At 34.5% G+C, this 20,705-nt stretch overlaps 4 protein-coding genes and 1 pseudogene across 7 annotated transcripts; 2 read left to right on the top strand and 3 right to left on the bottom strand.

Moving 5' to 3' along the window:
• Positions 1 to 240: 240 nt before the first annotated feature.
• On the top strand, positions 241 to 2,422 carry LOC9315258 (expansin-A6). The gene is made up of 3 exons (XM_002880978.2): positions 241 to 495; positions 782 to 1,100; positions 1,685 to 2,422. Exons 1-3 carry the CDS (start codon positions 351 to 353, stop codon positions 1,992 to 1,994), a joined length of 774 nt encoding a protein of 257 aa, XP_002881024.1. The 5' UTR covers positions 241 to 350; the 3' UTR covers positions 1,995 to 2,422.
• A 6,486-nt stretch (positions 2,423 to 8,908) lies between these two features.
• Positions 8,909 to 10,941, top strand: LOC9315257 (probable serine/threonine-protein kinase PBL19). Of its 2 annotated transcripts, none has more exons than XM_021029590.1 (4): positions 8,909 to 9,393; positions 9,677 to 9,940; positions 10,030 to 10,152; positions 10,224 to 10,941. In XM_021029590.1, the coding sequence occupies exons 1-4, from the start codon at positions 8,959 to 8,961 to the stop codon at positions 10,785 to 10,787; spliced, it is 1,386 nt and encodes a 461-aa protein (XP_020885249.1). In that variant the 5' UTR covers positions 8,909 to 8,958; the 3' UTR covers positions 10,788 to 10,941. The 2 variants fall into 2 exon arrangements, with proteins under 2 accessions (XP_020885249.1, XP_020885250.1); XM_021029591.1 differs by having other exon boundaries at positions 9,225 to 9,393; positions 9,670 to 9,940; positions 10,224 to 10,930.
• LOC9317090 (probable serine/threonine-protein kinase PBL10) lies at positions 10,932 to 13,416 on the bottom strand. Of its 3 annotated transcripts, none has more exons than XM_021029593.1 (6): positions 13,104 to 13,416; positions 12,332 to 12,657; positions 12,101 to 12,236; positions 11,866 to 12,008; positions 11,649 to 11,772; positions 10,932 to 11,571 (listed from the first exon to the last, which is right to left on the bottom strand). In XM_021029593.1, exons 1-6 carry the CDS (start codon positions 13,153 to 13,155, stop codon positions 11,099 to 11,101), a joined length of 1,254 nt encoding a protein of 417 aa, XP_020885252.1. In that variant the 5' UTR covers positions 13,156 to 13,416; the 3' UTR covers positions 10,932 to 11,098. The 3 variants fall into 3 exon arrangements, with proteins under 3 accessions (XP_020885252.1, XP_020885253.1, XP_020885251.1); XM_021029594.1 differs by having other exon boundaries at positions 13,113 to 13,392; XM_021029592.1 differs by lacking the exon at positions 13,104 to 13,416 and having other exon boundaries at positions 12,332 to 12,889.
• Positions 13,417 to 16,580: 3,164 nt separating this feature from the next.
• Positions 16,581 to 17,074, bottom strand: LOC110229271 (the record flags this gene model as incomplete). The annotated part of the gene is made up of 1 exon (XM_021029035.1): positions 16,581 to 17,074. A coding segment is annotated over one exon (213 nt), but the record flags the coding sequence as incomplete, so codon positions are not given.
• On the bottom strand, positions 17,072 to 20,268 carry LOC110229270 (annotated as a pseudogene).
• Positions 20,269 to 20,705: the final 437 nt, after the last annotated feature.

The following is a 20,705-nucleotide window of genomic DNA, read 5'->3' as shown; positions in this document are numbered from 1 at the left end:
AGTTACATACGAATTACGTAATTGTATTACTTTTGTCGAAAACACAAATCATATTTAGTAATCTCTATTCATAAGCTAGAGAATTATAACCCTAGAGGTTAAAACTTAAAAGCTTGTTATTTATTTATTTAAAAAATAAAAAAGAAGTTATATGTTAAACTTTTGTAATGATAAAGAAAGAGAATAATACAAATCAAGAAAAATAAATAAATGCTTATGTAATTTATATATAGTCACCTTTCCATACCCTTCCCTACACACATGGAGATACTCCAATAGACTCTTCTTCTTCTTCCTCTGCCTTTTTCTCCCAAAATCTCTCTCTTTATTCTCAATCTCTCTCTCTGGTAATGGCAATGTTGGGTTTGGTTTTATCTGTTCTTACCACAATTCTTGCATTGTCTGAAGCAAGAATCCCAGGAGTCTACAATGGAGGTGGTTGGGAAACTGCCCATGCCACTTTCTATGGTGGCTCTGATGCTTCTGGAACCATGGGTATGTCTCTCTCTCTATCTCTCTATCTCTCTTCTCTTCCACATTCTCATCAATTTTAACCTAAAGTTCCAATCTTTTTTCGTAACCAAATTGTCAAAATGTTAAAATCTTGATTCTGTACCTCAAAGGTTTCAACTTTAGTACTAAACCCAACTTAAAGTTCTAATCTTTTTGTTCATCTTTGCTATACCAAACTACCACATTGTCAAATTAACGGTTTTTATTGCATCTTCTTGATTTTGTACACCAAAAGGTTTAAACTTTTTGCTCCCTTTTTTGTTTTCAGGAGGTGCTTGTGGTTATGGTAACTTATACAGCCAAGGCTATGGTGTGAACACGGCGGCTCTAAGCACGGCTCTGTTCAACAATGGTTTTAGCTGTGGTGCTTGTTTTGAGCTCAAATGTGCGAGTGATCCAAGATGGTGCCATTCTGGTAGTCCTTCAATCTTCATCACTGCGACTAATTTCTGTCCTCCGAACTTTGCTCAGCCTAGTGACAATGGTGGTTGGTGTAACCCTCCTAGGCCTCACTTTGATCTTGCTATGCCTATGTTCCTTAAGATTGCTGAGTATCGCGCCGGAATCGTCCCCGTCTCTTTCCGCCGGTAAGAAGAACAAACTCCTAGGCTTTTAGATTGGTTTCTTGAATTAGAAAAATTGGGGTTAGATTTGGTATATTATAAACTTTGGGGTGTGAAATTTAATATCTTAGAAGTATTGGGGTTGCTGTTGAGAAGTCCATATTATTGGGGTTAATGTTTACAGAATTAAAAGTTTGGGGTATTAAACATAACATTTTATAAATACCATGGTGCAGTTGTGAAGACTTATTTCTAGATTCTGAATACTTTGGGTTAATGTGAAAGAATTTAAAGTTTGGGGTCTTAAACAATATTTTATAAGTATAGGGGTACGGTTGAAAAGTCTGTCTTTGATTCTTGGCGCGAGTCGGTGCAGCATTTATGTCGGGTCTCTAGTACTTGGCTAAATTACCAAATCTAAAAGATCTTATTTTCTGCAAAAAGACGAAACTGTCCTTATAACAATCTCTTTTTTACCTATCAGTACCATATAATAAAAGTCAAGAGTAACAATAATGAAATGGTGTCTTTTAGTCAACAACGCGTTTTCTCAACTTTTTCTTGAAATGACGTAACTAACCTTGACTTGTTTGTTTTAATTACAACAGTGTGCCATGCCGGAAAAGAGGAGGAATAAGGTTCACGATCAACGGTTTCCGTTACTTTAACTTGGTTCTAGTCACAAACGTCGCCGGCGTCGGAAACATAGTCCGGTTAGGAGTTAAAGGAACACATACTTCGTGGATGAGCATGAGTCGTAACTGGGGGCAAAACTGGCAATCTAACTCTGTTTTGGTTGGTCAGTCACTTTCTTTTAGAGTCACAGGCAGTGACCGTAGAAGCTCGACGTCGTGGAACATTGCTCCGGCGAATTGGCAGTTTGGTCAGACTTTCATGGGAAAGAACTTCAGAGTCTGAGGGCATTATCGGAAACTCATCTATCTATTTAGTATTTTTATTATTACTATTAAAATTTCCAGCCGAAGGCATTAGTAATTTGAGAAATTTTAATATATAATCATGTTTATAAAGAGACCACTAAAATTCCAATTTTCTTACCTCTGATGGGTTGTGTTTTTTTCTGATGTGTTCGTTGGAGAGTGTGAAATTGGACAGTGGTGTTTTTTAAGCGTGTGGGGTCGTAAATTATAATTAGTAATCTTTTGGGGTGAAATTAGAAGTTTGTTAAAAGTAGAAGGAGGTGTGAAGCAGATTTGAAGAGTTTCTGGTAGTAAAAGAAGCAGTAATATAGGGATGTGTCATGTGTTTGTATTTTGTAATGCCTCTTGTAGAACTCTATATTGTAATTTTTATATATGTGGGTATGTTATGGTTTATTATTATTATTATTTTTTTTTTTTTTTGCTAAAAGGTTAAATTTATGGTTTATTATCTTAATCTATGAAAAGTAAACATCATTTTGCTACTACCAAATATTGATATAGAGCGAAAAAACTTTTGAAGTGATAGCTAGGCTATATTCGATCGAAATGTATTTACGTAGAATGGTTGTTTTCTATTGATTATGTATTTTTAGAAACACTTTATGATATCAATAGAGTTGATTTGTTGGAGAGAAAAAAAAAAAAAAAAAACACTGATTGGTTAACCATTTTTCTAATTTATTATGCCTAAGATTAAGGGTGTTTAATGTGGATTGGGTGGGGGTATTCATTCAATTCTTATGGTTGGTTACTATTCTTAGAAAGTTAGAACAAAAGTAAGAAAATTAATTGATTGGATATAAATACTTGAGTTATCTAAGAAAAAGGTTGGGAGAAATTAGTGGATGATAAGAAAAAATTAAAAAAGAAGAAGAATCATGGGATTTTATGGGATTTTTTTTCAAAAGCCTAAGACAAAATGGATGATAATGAAATTTTGTACTTAAGCAATGAGATAATTACGAAAAGTATTTAATGTTGCCTTCTGTTTTTTTCGTTCTGTGCCAAACCCATACCATCCAATATGTAAATAGCTTTTACATGCATTTATGATATATTTGGAACATTTTTTTTAAAAAAAAATCATAAATTAGAAGATAGCATTTGCATTATACGACAATACATATGATGAAAATTAAGAAACCTACGATGAATTTTACTATGACATAAATAAAATGAACTAACACATGTCTCAAATATATTTATCAGTAGACCGTAGTTTATTTTTTAAACCAATAATTTTAATTAGGTGGGGCATCTAATTTTATTAAATAAAATTTGTTTTCACTGTTATGAACTTGTATTGTATCAAACTATTAATCTTAGACTTATACATCATTATTATTTATTAACGTATTAATTATTATTGTATCATTTATCAAAAAAAAATATAATATAAAATAGTTTAACAGTTAAATTTAGAAAGTCTCCTGCACCAAATTTCGTTCCCAAATTTCTAATAAGTTAGCAACTTATCATTCACCTAGATAATTTTGTTTTCTTGCCATTTACCATTAAGTAAACTAGTAAAGAAAGAAAAATCTGTGGGTTGCTCTTTATAAATTGATAAACATGATAATCAATTTTTGTAGTTTAAAAGTGTACACAAAAACACAAAAACAAAAATAAAAAAAAAACAAAGAGGAGGAAATAGAATTAAAAATAAAGGGTGAAATCGGAAAGAAGCTATGAGAGAGTCACACATCAAAGAGGAAGAAGGTCCATTGGGTACTTAACGAGAAGAAAGAAGATGAGATTCGCACATGGGCGGTGGGTTCTTTTTGTTCCCTCCCTACAACATCTATAATTTTTTTCGTTCACTTTCGAAAATTTATTCGCTAAACAAATATGAGATTTACGTTTCAATGAGAAATTTGTAAAAATACAGTAAATATATATATTTCGTAAAAATACAATTAATTTTGTTGGATTCAACATTATTGTAGATTCAAACGGACAGACTTACTTTTAAAGTTAGTTGAATTAAACTAGTTAAATAGTAATCGTTTTATATTAAGAAAAATCTATAAACCCACGATTATGGAATACTCAAAATCTTGTCATTGACTGAATCGACAAAACCTTATATTTAAAATTTTACATAATCGCCGATCAAAATAGATTTTTTGGTTTCAAAACGGTCGTGATTTCAAGCTCATTGTAAAGTTGACCCAATTTTTTTTTTTTTTTTTTCCTCATATACCATTTCTATTAAGATATCGGAAAAAGACTCTCCGCTAGGGAGAGCCAATCAGGAACCGACGAACTTACATGGGAAAATAGACTGTTTCGAGCCCGAGCTTTTTTGGCTAAACAATCAGCTCGAGTATTAAAACTACGAGGAAGAAATCTAATACTAAACGAAGGGAAAAAACAAACAAGTGACCGGAAAGAGGCCATTTCTGCTGCAAAAGAAGGCCAAGCCTCTTGGTTGTCTATGAGAGATATCAAGTCAGAGCAATCAGATGCGAAGGCGCCATTAGTAATGCCTAGCAAGATCAAACAATCCATTGCCCAAAGCAAAGAATCAATCTCTGCGTGGAGCGGTGAGAGGCTTCTTCTCGAACTCTTTAAGCCAAGTTGAAGAATACGGTCTTGGTCGACTAAAACCCAACCATGTCCACTTAGAGTGTCCTCCGAGTGCCAGGAAGCATCAATCTGACATTCCGAGATCCCGGGAGCGGGAGAGGGGAGTAGAACCGCTCGGGCGAGAGGCTCGGGATCTGTCGCTTCTCTCATGTTTGCTTTCTTCCAAACAGATGCTTCTCGTAAGGCCAAGGCCAGAGTCTCCTGAGGAGGTTCTTTGAAGTTTTCAAAGCAAAATCTGTTACGACTTTTCCAGATATACCACAATATCCATGGAAAGAGTTCCAGAGTATCCTCTTCTATTCCGAATTCTTTCCCACGCCAGAAAAGAAAGTCGAAATTATAGAAGAGGGAACTTCTGGAAAAAATGTGCCCTGAGGTGGGAATGGGTGATAAGGCCCAAATTTGCCTCGAAGGCGGACAATCGAAGAGAAGATGGTTTATTGATTCTTCCGGACTCCCGCAACGGGGGCATCCTTTCTCGTTGCCAAAATGGCGATAACTTAATCTCTGAAAAGTGGCTAAACAGCCTGAAACACATTGCCACGCGAAATGCATAAGCTTTCGCGTAGTTTTTAACTTCCATACCTGTGCCTGAAGTGCCGAAACACCAGGTCCCTGAAAAGGGGAGTCACAGGTAGGACGAGATAAATCTCGCGCGGCCCAGTATCCTGATTTAACAGAATAGTTTCCGGATTTGGTGTGCGACCAACTATAGCCATCACTCAAGTAGGTACGACTTGGTCGAATTCCTAAAATAAGTGGGATATCAGCGGGGTCAATCAACACCTGAAGGCGATCCAGCTTCCAAAGCTGTGTTGATTGATCAATCAAATCGTTGACATATAGAGAAGAGGGTCTCTTGTATCAAGAAGACTCTTAGCAGCTCTCGCAGAGATAGTAGGAATCCACAAAGTTGACCCAATTATGATGCAATCTTCTATTATATAATCTAAGATTACAAACTTATGTGTTGTAACAATCTCCAAAGTGGTACTTGATAACTATTAAATGTTGAAGAAAAATCTTAGCATTTTCTCAAATTGATAAGTGAATTGATAGTTTTATGTGTTCTAATAGTTCGTCAACTATTTCGTTTATTTACTACCTTTTTCTGATAAGAGATTTTTTTTGCATTTTTGGAAGTATGAAATAGCTAGATATAAAAAACATGGTTTTAGCTTTGTAGGGTTTGTTTGGTTGCCACATTTTATGATATTTAGGTGAACAGAAACATAAATATATCTCTAATATATATACTTTATATATTATAGTCCATTATTTATTTAAAAATAATTCAATATGAGTTTGTTTTATATCTTAGTTTATTTTCCATCCAAGTTTAATCACTATATTTGTACAAACCAAAGGTCCCTATAATTTCCTCTGGCTACAAACAAACCTCTATTATGTTTTCCTTATGCTATGTTTCATAAATTTATTCTCAAGATCCGCTCATGTAATAACATTAATATTTATCTTGGTTATTGGTGTTTTTATGGTAATATTTTATTTATGAAAAAACCTAAATAAATCATCTCGGCATTTTATTTTCATGATGACTTATCTGGTTATATTTTTTAATTTACTAAATAAATCCTACTAACAATTATTTCTAGAATATTTGATCCCTATTATTTCAACTACTAGCTACAAACAAACCTCATGTGTTCCTTTTCTTATATTTCATAAGCTCATTCTAGAATCTGTTCGTGTGATAATATTTTCACCTATCTTGGTTATTGGTGTTTTTATAGTGATACTAACCTAGTAAGCAAAGCTATGTATTTGATCTACTATATGAATCCAAATAATTATTATTAGAGAGTTGTTAGTATATTTTTGTTGTGATGAGTTAAACTTTGAACTGAGTAATATTGGCTTAGTTTTGATCCATGTTTAAAAAATCGCTAGGCGCTAGTCGGGCGCTCGGGTTGGGCCTAGCGCCTAGCGAAAAAATCGGAGATTAAACGGGGATTAATCGGGATTTATATATGTAATTTTATTATATATATATTATAATACGGATAATGTACATGAGAACGTCGTTGGTCAAGTGGTTTATGTCATGCCTTTGAATGCAAACAGCCTAGCTTCGATACGTAGAAGCTGTTGTTTTGCTATTTTTTTCATTTAATGAAACGTGAAATTACATATATGCCATCGTCTTCTTCATCACCCCTGCGACCAGAAAACCCTAATTTCCGCCGTTTTTTTGTTTTTTCACAATTATGTCATTCTTTGCTTTGTTTTCTTTGGATTTTTACCCAATTGCAACAGATCTACAATCCATATTACGTTATCAATCTTATAAACCAGAAAAAATGAAACTTTTTTTAAAAAATTCCGATTATATAGCCGATTAACCAAAATCGCGACGGCTGCCGACCGCCGAGCGTTTAACCGCAGATTAAACGGCCTAGGCGGCCGCGTTTTAGAACAGGGGTTTTGATTATTCCAAGATACAATTTTGAGTTTGTAAATAGCATAGCAGTTTTTGGCCAAAATTCTTCCTTTTTCTACAAAATGTCTCCTATGTTATTTTACATAATTATTAACTGACATTTGAAACAAGTAAATGAAGTCTACATATTAAATTAACAACATCAAAAATTTGTATTCTCTAACCTATATACAATCAGATTTTTTTTGAGTAACTAATAGTAGTAAAACCTAAAAACTAATAGAGTCAATTAGCTGCATAGCAATTATTTGAGAAATAATTAGGTGTGGCATACACAAGTTTTTTTGTTTGCAAAACAAGAGAGAGAAATATTTGTTTTTAAAAAAACAAGACCAAAATACCCCTGAAATAAATTGCGCCAATTTTCCCTCCGAGAATTTCGTAGGGGACAGGGATATCATGCAAATATTCTTTGGGCCCCCACTTATTTAATGCTCGCAGAGATACATGTCGTAGCATTAAATGCAAAAGTAATTATGGGAAGACAAGAAATCACAGCTACGAGATATCTTATCACGATATCTTTCCCTCATCCCTTTATATGCTTTAGTGTCCTGATATATATCTTCGTATCACGTTATACGTTTACAGACTGTGGAACGAAAGATTCGGAATTAAATTGCGGGAATTTTCCCTCCGAGAATTTCGTGCAAATATCCTTTGGGCCCCACTTATTTAATGCTCGTAGAGATACGTGTGTTGCAACAGAGATACATATCTGGATATATATGCGTTTATCCGATACACGGTAATCACGGCGGACCCTACAGAAGTATCGAGCTTGGCAATTCTCTCTGCCCGAAGTTGCTACAGGAGTAGCATTAAATGGAAAAGTAATTATGGCAAGACAAGAAATCACAGCTACGAGATATCTTACCACGATATCTTTTCCCCATCCCATTATATGCTTTCGTGTCGTGATATATATGTTTTTAACAGGGAGAAGAACGGAGATTTCAAATTTCAACAGAGAGAAAAGTAACGAAATCAATAAATGCAAAAGCGAAACTGTCGCTTTTAACAAATATCAAACGACACATAAGCCGAAGGTTTCGTTTCGCAATTATGTCTGGGTGCAACTGCTAGACTCTACAAGCATAGGGGTATAATGGTCTTTTCATGACAAACCAAACATACAAATTATTTACGAAAATGCCACTACTCCTTTGACTTAAATACTTGGTGGTCTTAGAGTATATAGTGTAAGTACTCAAACTAATACATTCAAAATTCAAAGTGAAGTCCGAAAAAAGCCCATCAAAGTGAAGTCCGAAAAAAACCCATCAAATGTCCTTGTTCCTAGTTTTTATTGTTTTTTTTTTGATAAGTAGTTTTTATTGTTCCAAGAAAAATAAAAATGAATCGACCGATCAACCAACAACAACAATAAAAGTAGAATTAATCAAAGTTGGTCAATCCTCGAGACTGGTTCAAAATCTTGGTGCTTTATGAATAATATTATCTCCTACTTTTCTTCCAATATATATCAGAAAAAGAAAAAAAATTATATGTCTATTTATGGTTACCTAAAAAAACTCGTGCATTAATAATTTAATAATTAATAGACAAATAATTTATTTATTTATATAAAATTTTATATCTTAAATTCATTAATGTGGTCGATGTAAAATTTAAAATATCAATTTTTATATCTCACACACAAAAAAAAAATATATATATTTATGTTGACTCTATTACTCGTTCTGAGCAAATTCCTTCTATACGACCACGTCAAAAAATCGACGATTCTTAACACGCCACGTCATCAAGTATAAGTTAAAACCTGTCACATCAGATCATAACCCATCTTCAAAGTGTATCATCTTCTTCAAAAAGTCTCCATTTTTATTTTCGTTGACTCGGTCTGATTTGGGGGAAGAAGAAGAACATGAAGTGTTTTCACTTCACCAATGGCGACAAGAGAGGGACAACAATCGACGAAGGAGGAGGAGGAGGAGACAGTGTTATTTCAAGAGCTTCAAGACTCTCATGGGCTCGGTCTTTAAGCGTAGCATCATCCACCACTTCAGACCCAACTCGCCGGTCTGAGTTTGACTCAGACTGGAGTTTCTCACCGGAAAGGCTTAGTTTTCCCAAACCATTGAGTCAACGTTGGATCGGTGGACTTGTTCCTGAGAATGATCTAAAGGTGTTTACTTTCAAAGAGCTGAAGTTGGCTACTAAAGGGTTTAGTAGAGGTCTTTTGATTGGTGAAGGAGGGTTTGGTTGCGTTTATAGAGGTGTTGTTGATGTTTCAGACTCAAATGGTTTTGATTCGAAGATTAATGTTGCTGTTAAACAGCTTAATCGTCAAGGTTTACAGGCATGACTCTAATCTTTTTTACTCTGTTCTGCTTCAATTAGTCTCGTAAAGGCTTCAACTTTGACTCAATTTGATTCAAGAAACTTTATTTTGTGGTTTGTGATTGATTTGTCGAAGTGGGCTTGTTGTTATGTGTGTGTATGTCTCTGTTAAAGTTTCAATTTCAGTGAGCTACTACCAAATTTGAACCTAAAAGGAGAAACTTTACTTTGTGTGTTGTGATTGGATTTGTTGTTGTTGTTGTGGTAAATCTTTGTGTGTGTGGCTTTGGTCTAGTATTCAGGGGCATAAAGAATGGATCAATGAGGTGAAGTTTCTTGGAGTAGTGAATCATCCAAATCTTGTGAAGTTAGTTGGGTATTGTGCTGATGATGATGAAAGAGGGATGCAACGGCTTCTTGTTTACGAACTTATGTGTAACAAAAGCTTGGAGGATCATCTCGTAGGCCGAGTTGTGTCTGTATCGCTTCCGTGGATGACGAGGTTGAAGATTGCGCAAGATGCTGCTCAAGGCTTGGCTTATCTTCATGAAGAAATGGATTTTCAGGTTAAAACTTTGCATTTCATTGCTATTTATATGATTTAAGACTGTTTTGTGTTTTTTGGTTTTGATTCTGCTTCTTGTTTATGTTTTAGCTGATTTTTCGAGATTTCAAGTCTTCAAACATCTTGCTTGATGAGAGATTCGGTGCAAAGCTTTCGGATTTCGGATTAGCTAGGCAAGGACCTCCTGAAGGACTTGGTCATGTCTCAACTTCAGTACGTATCTCTATTGGGGCATTCTCTAACATAGCATCTCTTGAAGTCTTTAACTTTGTCTTGTATGGAAGGTTGTAGGTACGGTTGGTTACGCAGCTCCTGAGTATGTACAAACTGGGAAATTGACGGCAAAGAGCGATGTTTGGAGCTTTGGGGTAGTGTTGTATGAACTGATCACGGGAAGACGAGCAGTGGATAGAAACCGACCTCGGGGGGAACAGAATCTTTTAGAATGGGTGAAACCTTATGTATCAGACTCGAAGAAATTCCATGCGATTGTCGATCCGCGGCTCGAAGGCCAGTACTACTGTATGAAGTCTGTTCAGAGAGTAGCTGCTTTAGCAAACAAATGTCTAATGAAGCAACCGAAATCTCGGCCTAGAATGAGCGAAGTCGTTGCACTTATTGGACGCATCATCGACGAAGAAGCGGAAGATGCTCCTCCGCCAGTTACTGATGAAACAGAAGAGATCATCAAAGCTGAGATAAATGGAGAGAGTGAGCCTAAGCTAAAGAAGCAAGGGAGTAGTTATCGTAAGAAAGTTCTTGATCTTAGGGATAAGATGAACTTAAACAAGTCGCTTTCGAAGCTAGACTGGCGAAACTGGACACCGGGACTGGTCAGAACATGGTAGAAATAGTGTCTTCACTGTATATAAACTTCTTAGCCAAATAATTGAAAGTAACCAACACCAAAAAGTAAGCCTCTTATTAATTATTATCGACTCTTTGTCTCTTTGATGTCCATTTGCTTGTATATATGTTTGGAAAGCCTGAAGTTGAAGAACATGAGATCATTTATACTTATGTTAGTCAATTCTCGCACTACAAGATCAATTGTCAAATCTCTGCGTCGTGTAAACGAGCCATGAACTGAATCCTTTCGGTACATAAGCAGAAACAAAAATGTACATCCGAACTAAAGAGAACATTCATTGTTTCTTACTCAGACAAACAGAGGCGAATCAGACGGGCGTGGATAAGCAGTAGCTATGACGCCCACAGCGGTTTGCCGAGCAAAACCTGCATTTGGTTTTTGGTTGATAGCAACACTATCGCTTCTCCTACGCATTCTTCTCTCGACCTTATCGATATTTCTTCCTCCTGCTTCATTCAAAGTTTGGATGTGTTCGAGGTGAGAAACAACCTCATTCATGTTCGGTCTCAGCTTTATCTCGAATGTGAGGCATCTCAGCGCCAGAGTAGCTACTTTACAAGCTTCTTCCATTGAGTATTGATCTTGTAGACGGTTATCGATAACTCGGAATAACTTCCTTTTGTTTGCGAGTAACGGTCTTGCCCATTCCACTAGCTTTTGCTCTCCTGGTGGACGGTTCTTGTCCACAGCTCTCCGTCCAGACAACACCTCCAAAAGCACGACACCGTAGCTATAGACATCACTTTTGGTTGTTAAATGACCTAAGGAAAACGAAAGAGTTAGTGGTCATCAGAAATTTTTTATCAAATCACAGAAAGAAATAACTTTTGAGACTAACCAGTTGCAAGATATTCAGGAGCCGCATATCCGTAAGTACCCATGATCCGTGTAGAGACATGGCTTTTGTCACCCGTTGGACCGTCTTTAGCCAGCCCGAAATCAGAAAGCGTAGCATTGTACTCCTGTGATCATGTCAAAGACAAGGGTTAACATAAAGCCTTCTTGCACAGTTTTTTTTCATCAAATCCAAGAAGGAAAAAAGCGGAAGTTTATACCGAATCAAGAAGTATATTCGACGTTTTGAAATCACGGTATATGACACTAGTCTCAGCGTTATGAAGAAATGCAAGACCTTTGGCAGCACCAAGAGCAACTTTCAACCGGAGAGTCCAAGATAACGGTTGAAAATAGGAACCTCCTGCAACCACAAGAAACAAAATCTGAATACTCGAAAACGTTTTCGAATAAACAGAATCTTGAAAATCGACAAGAGTGTTAGAGAAACAATACTTCTGAACAAATGATTCTCTAAGCTTCCACGAGGCATGAACTCATAAACAAGAAGACGATGCTCATCCTCTAAGCAATAACCAATCAGTTTCACAAGATTAGGATGTGAAAACTGGCCCAAGTAATTCACTTCCGCCTACAACAACAACATCAATCAAAGAAACATTAAACAATCTTCAAATCTCGTCAAACTTCAAAAAGATTGAATTTGATCAACTTCTTGAATCTTACCAGCCATTCTTGGTGACCTTGCCAACCATCTTGGTTAAGCTTTTTAACAGCAATAACCACACCGGTTCCCGGTTTAGAAGCAGTAAGAGTCTGCTCATCAATCCAACCTTTGAAAACAGAACCAAATCCACCTTCACCAAGAACACTATCTGGTCTGAAATTCCTAGTTGCTGCTTTAAGCTCAGCAAAAGTGAAACTTTTGAGGTTAGGAGATTGCAAGATCTCTCCTTCAGTTCTTGGGTTTGTTCTAATTGACACAGAAGAGCTTTTGCTTCCCATACTTTGTGAATCATTAGCCTCTGAACTCATATACTTCGGACTTGCACCTATACAACAACCAAAAACATAGTTAACATACAAAAAAACGTTAGATTTCACTTTTGTGACAAATCCAATTTTCATGTTTTGTTTTTAGAGATCAGACAAAAGTAAAACTCTGATTTGTTTTGATTATGTATGATGAAGCGTGAATTAACCAAACAACAACAAAAAAAAAAAGACAAAGTTTTAGATAATTAATCAATTTATTATGAAACCTATGACAGATTTGTCAAAACATTAAGCCTAACTTTTAAGTTAAGTCATTTTATCCTCCAACCACCAAAAAACCTAACCTCAAATTGAATAAAATTAAATAAAAATTAACAAACAAAATCTAATTTTAAGACCCTACTTTATACCAACTAAAATGAAAACTTCTAAATTGAATTAAATCATTAACATTTGCATGTTTGGTAAATTTATTTTTAAAAAACATGAAAGCTTGAAGTACCTGGCTTACCTGGACTCACAGCTTTAATCTGAGCGCTTAAACAAATTCCCATGGTTTTGAGGGGAATTAAACAAAACCCTTTTGAGATTAGAGACTGAAGATCAAAAAGGTTTAAACTTTATCTATGGAAAGTTGAAGGAGAAACAGAACAAAGTTTGTGAGGATAGAGAGATTTGGAAGTTTGTTTTTGGTGGATTAAGAGGATAAATGAGAAAGGAACTAAATTTGAGAGAAGTTTCTGTCGACAATTTTGTAATTTTGCTGCAAGTAGCTGAGAGAGAGAGAGAGAGAGAGGGATAGAGAAAGGAGTTGGGAGGTGGCATTGATGGCGGACCGGTCCCGCCTTTAAAACCCATCTTCTCTTTATTTTTTCTACTTTTTTGAAAAATATTTGCATGATTGTCAAATTTGTTTTTTCTCTTTGTCTCCGTCAATTTTGTTTTGTTTTTTTGTATTGGAGGCATAATTGTCCAAAATTTTATCATATAGAAAAAAATATATTATGAAGATTTAACAAAAAAAAATATTAGTTATAGGACGTATAACGCTAATTTTAGTGTCAAATTATTCAAAACTGAACTATTAAGACGTTGATAAAAAAAATGCCGATCTAAATTAAATTAAGATTTTACAATTATTAAAACATTTAAAAATAACATATAAATTGCAAATGCCAAATTTATGAAAAACTGAAAATAAAAGTGAAAATACAATACTAAATATTTATGAAAAAAACATTAAAAATATAAATAACAATAAACAAACAAACATATTACTTAATAAAAGCACAAAAACATTTTATCTAATTAATACATAGTTTATTATCCAAATTTATTCCAAATATGTTGAATATTCCAACCAATGCCCAAATGCCACGTCACCCCGCAACACCCACAAGAACAGATCCAGGTCAAGAGCCCAGTTCCTGATCTTAAGCCCATTGACCCATTTTTTTTGGATTTAAATAATGCTTAGATCAGGGGGGGTGATCCCCCAATGCAGATGGTCTAATTGTCCAAAATTTTATCATATAGAAAAAAATATATTATGAAGATTTAACAAAAAAAAATATTAGTTATAGGAAGTATAACGCTAATTTTAGTGTCAAATTATTCAAAACTGAACTATTAAGACGTTGATAAAAAAAATGCCGATAAAAAAAATTATCGTTTGATCCAAAAAAATAGAAAAGTATAACTAGGAGTAGACAAAATTACCGAACTAAATATGTTTTTGCTGACGAACCAAGTTTTTAATAAGGGAAAATTAGATTGGGTACCACTTTTTTCACAAAAGTTATCACTTCTACCACATTTGAATCCCAATTATCATTCATACCACATTGTGTTTGTAAAATGACCATTTTACCCCCAACTGGTGAAATAAGGAACTGCGATTGATGTGACCTTCCGAAATTTCTTCCGTCCTTTTTCTCTCTTTTGGCGCATTGGTAACCGTTTTCGTCTCTCTGGCTGGTAAAACAAAGTTGTCTCCGAGTAAATCTAGATCTTCGTCTTCGGCTTTCTGGCAGAATAAAATAAAGATCAAGTTGTCTTCGAGTAAATCTAGATCTTCGTCTTCGGCTTTCTGGCAGAATAAAATAAAGATAAAGTTGTCCCCGAGTTAGAGCTAGCTGGTAAAACCACATCATCTGCGATAGATAATTAAGAGATGTTGTCCCTGAGTAAATCCAGATCTTTGCAGGTTGGTAAAACTATATCATCTGGGATTCATGATAATAGAGCAAGCTGATGAAATCGGGGACAAGATCTAGACGCAACAGAGAATTTTCAATCGGGGACAAGATCTGGAGACATCCATTTAATGCAGCCGCTTCCCGTTTCCCAACAGACGTCTGACTGTAGCTCCTTCCCATGACAAATTCCTGACACATGCAGCAGGGTAAAATCGTCCAATCTCTACCACACAAATACCAAAAGTGGTGTGGATGCTAAATTGATTTGCAATGTGGTACATTTGCTAGGATTTTCTAAAATTGTGGTACATTTGGCAAAACTATCTTTTAATAATCCAAATGGTAAAATAATAAATTATATACCAAATTTTCCAACTGAACTGTTTAACCAAAATTCACTAAATATTAATGTATTTAGTTAAATATATTAAAATACATTTAAATATATTCAAACTATAATAATGTTAATTAAAATTAATTAGCTATGTTAAGTCAGAGGAAAAAAAGAAGGGAGAAAAGTAAGTCCCTTGCACGGCGGTCCAATCTTTCTCAGTCGTCAGATGTTAATTTTGACGACATGAACCTGACTCAGCTCATGTCGGCTTGGTTTTGCCAAGTTTTTAAATATCATTAAATTTCTTTCTTTTTTTTGTGCAAAATCATTAAATTTCTTTTGTTCATTTTTATCTTACATTTATTTTGTTGGTCTTGCTTTTTGTTTTGTCAACAATCCGATCATGAAATGTTTTCTTTGTCAACAATCCGCATTAATTAACTGTTGGTATTACATTTGATCATTGTATTGCTTGGTCTCTGATTTCTGAACACGGCTAGGCACCTGAAAAGTAAAAGCAAGAAATTTGATTTTTTTCATTTGCTTTTCTTTAGCAACTTTTACGTGAAACATTAAACCATTTAACTTTTACGTGACATTGCTATTCTATCCACCTGTACTAAATATAGGGATACAAGTTTTTTTTGTTATACATACAACCACTAACATTATTGACTTAAGTGAAGCACATAAATAAATTACAGGAAGTTAATACTCCCTCCGTTTATTTTATAAGTGATGTTTTAAGCTTCTAATTTTGTTCTTAAATAGATGATATTTTCAATTTTCAATACAAAATGAATTACTTTTTTATTGGTTTTGACGATTTATATTCTGTAGATTGATTTTTTATTGTTTGATTAGATAATAAATGATGTTTTAGTTTATAAATAAAAAAAAATGATTTTTTAATCTATGTGCATTCTCCTATAACATCACTTATAAAAGAACGGAGGGAGTACTTCTTTTGTTTCAAAAAGAATATCGTTTTAAATTTAATTTTTATTTCACAAAAATATCGTTTTAAATTTTTTATGCAAAATTTTAAACTAAATCTCTTTTTTAGCTCCATTATTTTGGCTCAATAGAAAACTCATTTTTAGTGTATTTATAAAGGGTAAAACAAAATTTTAAACAATTTTCTTATTTTGTGTAAAATATGTTTGAATAACACTCTTTGCGAAACATAAAAAGTTATACGGTAATGACACTATAGTTTTTTCATCTGAAAAAATCAAAATCAAATGTAGTGTAATCTTCGAAGCTAGTATCGAGTTTAAGATGTAGTCTAAATTCTCTCAAAACGTGGCTTTATATTTAACTGGTTGAGCTGCTAATACCGAATTTAACGACATTATTACGATCATTTGAGAATTTATTGTGAAATATCACTGTTTCTTTTTTTTTTTTTTTTTTTTTTTTTTTTTTTTTTTTTTTTTTTTTAAAAAAACTATTATTATATTTATCTCCCAAATGGGCTTGGGCCGAATCTACAAAAGTCCAGTCCAGTTACAAAATACGAAATCGACAGTTCACCGGAAAAACAAAAGAAGCTCGCCGTTTGTTGATAGATGCCCGCAGAGCTACCGGAGCCTGAAATCCGGCGGGCTCAAGACCCAGAGTTTTGTGGCTGCAACCGAAGACAGTGAAATTTCGGCGAAAGAGACCGGTTTCCGCCATCAATTTCATGCCTCCGACGAACCAACCCACCACAAGTCTCCCGGAAAGCTAGACACTCCGACTAAGCACATCGACGGAATCAGATCCTGAAGAAGCAATCCGACTCACTGGACGGAAACCCCTCTCTTCCAGACCAGCAAAACACACCAAGATCCCTGAGCTTTGGCGAATCGATCCGGCTCGATGGATGCTAAGTTGTGGCGGATCTAAAGGATGGTGGCTCAAATCCAAACCCTTACACCCGACATCCACAACCGCCCTCTAAGATCCTATGGATCTGCAGCTAACCACCGAGCAAACAACGAACCCACCTTAATCCCCCCAACTTCCGCCGTGAACGCAGCTTGAGACTGACGGTTGAGCCGGAGGAACTGAAGCCACTCACGACGTCCCAACCATGAGAGAACCGCTGCAGTAGCCCTCCTCCATCAGACCCGAGCCACCTCCACGTCGAAGGGAAAACGCCACACCACCGTTGACAGAGAAACGCGCTGGCTCACTCCTGGACCGCTTTTGAGTAGATTCGACCGACAATTGAAGAACAAAACAGAAAAGAAACTTAGATCTGAGAAATGAAAATCGTCTTCACGAGAGAGAAAAAGACACGACTAACGAGGCAACGATTGGGCAGGTTTGGGTTCACCAAATATCACTGTTTCGAATAATTGTAAGAGGGATAAAACACTACTTTAAGCCATTTCTAAAAATTTTATCGATCCAAGATCTTTGTCCGGATCCGAACGAAAAAGGGACACGAGCTAGTGAGGAATATAGACTTATGTCTCGTTTACCATATCATATGGCAAATAAAATCTAAAATATATTCCAACCATAAAATCCGTGCAATTTTCTTTTTAAAGGTACATTGTTTTTGGTCAGTAATAGAGTATATTTTAGTAAGGATTAAATTCATCAAAGAAACAAAAATTGTGATGGAAATGAATCATTTTCTGCCCGATTGTTATCATTTTCCAGTTTATGAAGAAAATTATAGGATTTTATTGTTAATTATGTAGCTAATGAATTTCTCTATGAAGAAAATACTATATTATAAATCGTTAGAAAGTCAATCTGTAATAAGGGCTCGTGGTTAGTGGACTAATATAGTAATATCTATTTCAATTAGTATTATAAAATAAGAACTTTTTTTTTTTTGCCAGAAAGAATTAAACAATGCCCGTGATAGTATCTAGCTATCTATCCAACCTAACACGTCCATGTTTCTTGTCAGTCGTCACATTGTAAAACAGTAAAAGATCCACTTTATTTTTCACCTATGCTTTAATAATATCTAACTAAAAGATCATTATGTACTTTAATACCACAAAAGTCTCGTGCAAACTTATTACTATGAACCAACCCGTGTTTAAAAAATCGCTAGGCGCTAGTCGGGCGGTGAGGGTGCGTCTAGCGCCTAGCAAGAAAATCGGGGATTACACGGAGATTAATCGGGGATTAGTTTTAGAGCTATTTAATGTCTTAAAAACATATTAATCCATTATAATTAAGAAATTTATATAATATTATTTTTAAAATTGTATTAAACACATGAAAAAAAAAGATTTTAATTTCAAATTTATGATTTTTATACAAATTACGAACATAAATAGGACGTTTTGAATTTTAGACAAAAAAAAAAAAAAAAAAAAAAAAAGGGCTAGGCGGTCTAGGCGGACGAAAAATCGGATCTCCGATTTTTCTCACCGATTTGGACAAAATCGCCGTGGTGCTCCTCCGATCAGCGCCTAGGCGGCTAGGCGGCCGATTTTTAAAACAAGGGAACCAACTAAACTGAAATATCATTATGTACTTTAATAACTTAGTAATGGAGATCAAAATATTGAACCAACTGAAAAGAGAGTAAAAATTTGACGTAAAAAAAAGCTAGGGATAGGATTTTGTAGTGTCATTTTCTCAAGGTTTTTCTCTCTAGCTTACCACTTGATAATTGTTAGACATCTTATATATATCATGTATAATCCGGTATAATGCTATCAAATATACCATACTACATATATCGCACACATAATTATGTTTTGCGGATGATTTAATGGTATTCAAACAGAAAATTACTTACGTTAGTTGGTATATATCCGTCTTAGTCTTACCAGGCCCGCTCAATACTATGGACTGTCTAAAGCCAAAAACAAAAATTTATGCCCATAAATATTAAAAATATAGAAAAACGTTGTTTGGGAAGTTTGAACCCGTGTTATAAGAAAAGATAAATTTGGTGCCATCAAAATGTTATATATATATATATATTTTAGCGCCTAAAGCCCTTGCTTGTTGGGCTTTAGGTCAGGGCCGGCCCTGCGTCTTACACTCTTACCCTTTAAGAAAAAAAGAAATTAAAATCTTAGGTTTATAGTTTCCTCGAACCAAATATCGTAGCAGTGTTAAATTAGCTTGTTTACGTCATTCTTATTCATACTCGTGATGTTAGAGATTATTTCTTTTGAATGGTATCTTTCTACACTAGTTGAAATATCGACGCCAGATTTCATTCGCAAAGAGATGAAACCGTAACATTAGTTGAATGAAACGGATAAGAAACCATGTGTTATGTAACACGATGATAGTTTAATATTGCCAATCAAATTTTGTTGAAAGAAGCCTAATCACGAAAGTATGTGGTCCGTACGTTTTGTTGGTGCAAAACAATCAACAATATAATACTAAGAAGAAACCAACGAAAATAGACTATTGTGGGTTTTGTTGAGCGTAAATGTTAATCCTAACATTGTTTATTAGTCCATTTTTTCCAACCTAAAGAGGATTCTTGATTGATCCATCACTAATGCCTATCACGATCGTCACCATCAGATTACATATTTTAAGGTTGAATGGTCTTTGTTAGTATATTAAATATCGTGATGGTTTTTTAGTTAGTCAATTTCACAGATATTAGAGTAAATCAACAAAGATCTTGAATGATCAAGAAAGGGATCACTTCTTTGTCATAACATTGAGACTAATAAATGTAAACGACATTTTCCAGATACTATATACCAATCATCGTTTGAAAATATAATGATGAAAAGTCAATCGAGTTATTTGACCTGTATTCTTTGATTGCAATGCGATAAACTTCAAATAACCAATGTTCTTTTTACCATTGATCTTTCTAATGACGACGCAAACCCAGTTTAATATTTTTTTGTTGACTAATCTGTAAATTAATCATGTACTTTAACTACTGTTTTTCTGATTAATGATTAAGTTTGAAAAACTGAGTACCAAACAACCTTGCAAGTGTAATCATTTTATGTAATAATTGTCTAACCAAAATCATCTCTAAAATAAAGTAGTAGGAGTATAATAGTTGACTAGTAGTAATGTACTATAACGTTGTATATCCGCTGTCATCTAAAATGATAAATAAACCATAAAAATTAAATGGTCCATAGGCAGATGGCCTGCTGTTGACTTTTAAGGTTATCAACCTTTGCCATCGTATAATATCGATTTTATATAAACTTTTTCGTCACGAATCTATCGTAAAATATCAGATTTCTTGTATGTAGCTCGTGATTATTAAAGAAAAATAGCTCGTGAGTATGATTTGGACCCAAAAGACATTGAAACAGTTTGACAAAAAATAAACACAAATAACTATTGCATGTGTTATGGGTAGTAGAAGTGTGGCTGATAAAAGGAAAAAAAAATGAGTGCGAAGCTAGATTTTCATTGTGACGAGAATAACACCTATAAAAATAGTTGTTGTTTCTGGTTTGACTCAAAATATTGGGATTTTTGTAGAAGAGACATTTTTTTTCTGGAAAATCTAACGGATTTGTTATTTTTTAATATTTCAAAATGTATGTATTTACGATTTTTTTGGTAAAAATACGTATTTTTACCAAATATTAAACCCTAAAAACAAATAAAA

Source organism: Arabidopsis lyrata (assembly GCF_000004255.2).
Source record: "Arabidopsis lyrata subsp. lyrata unplaced genomic scaffold ARALYscaffold_4, whole genome shotgun sequence".
NCBI classification, from domain to species: Eukaryota; Viridiplantae; Streptophyta; class Magnoliopsida; order Brassicales; family Brassicaceae; genus Arabidopsis; species Arabidopsis lyrata.
The sequence above is the reverse complement of the archived record's forward strand: the minus strand, read 5'-3'. Positions and strand labels throughout refer to the sequence as shown.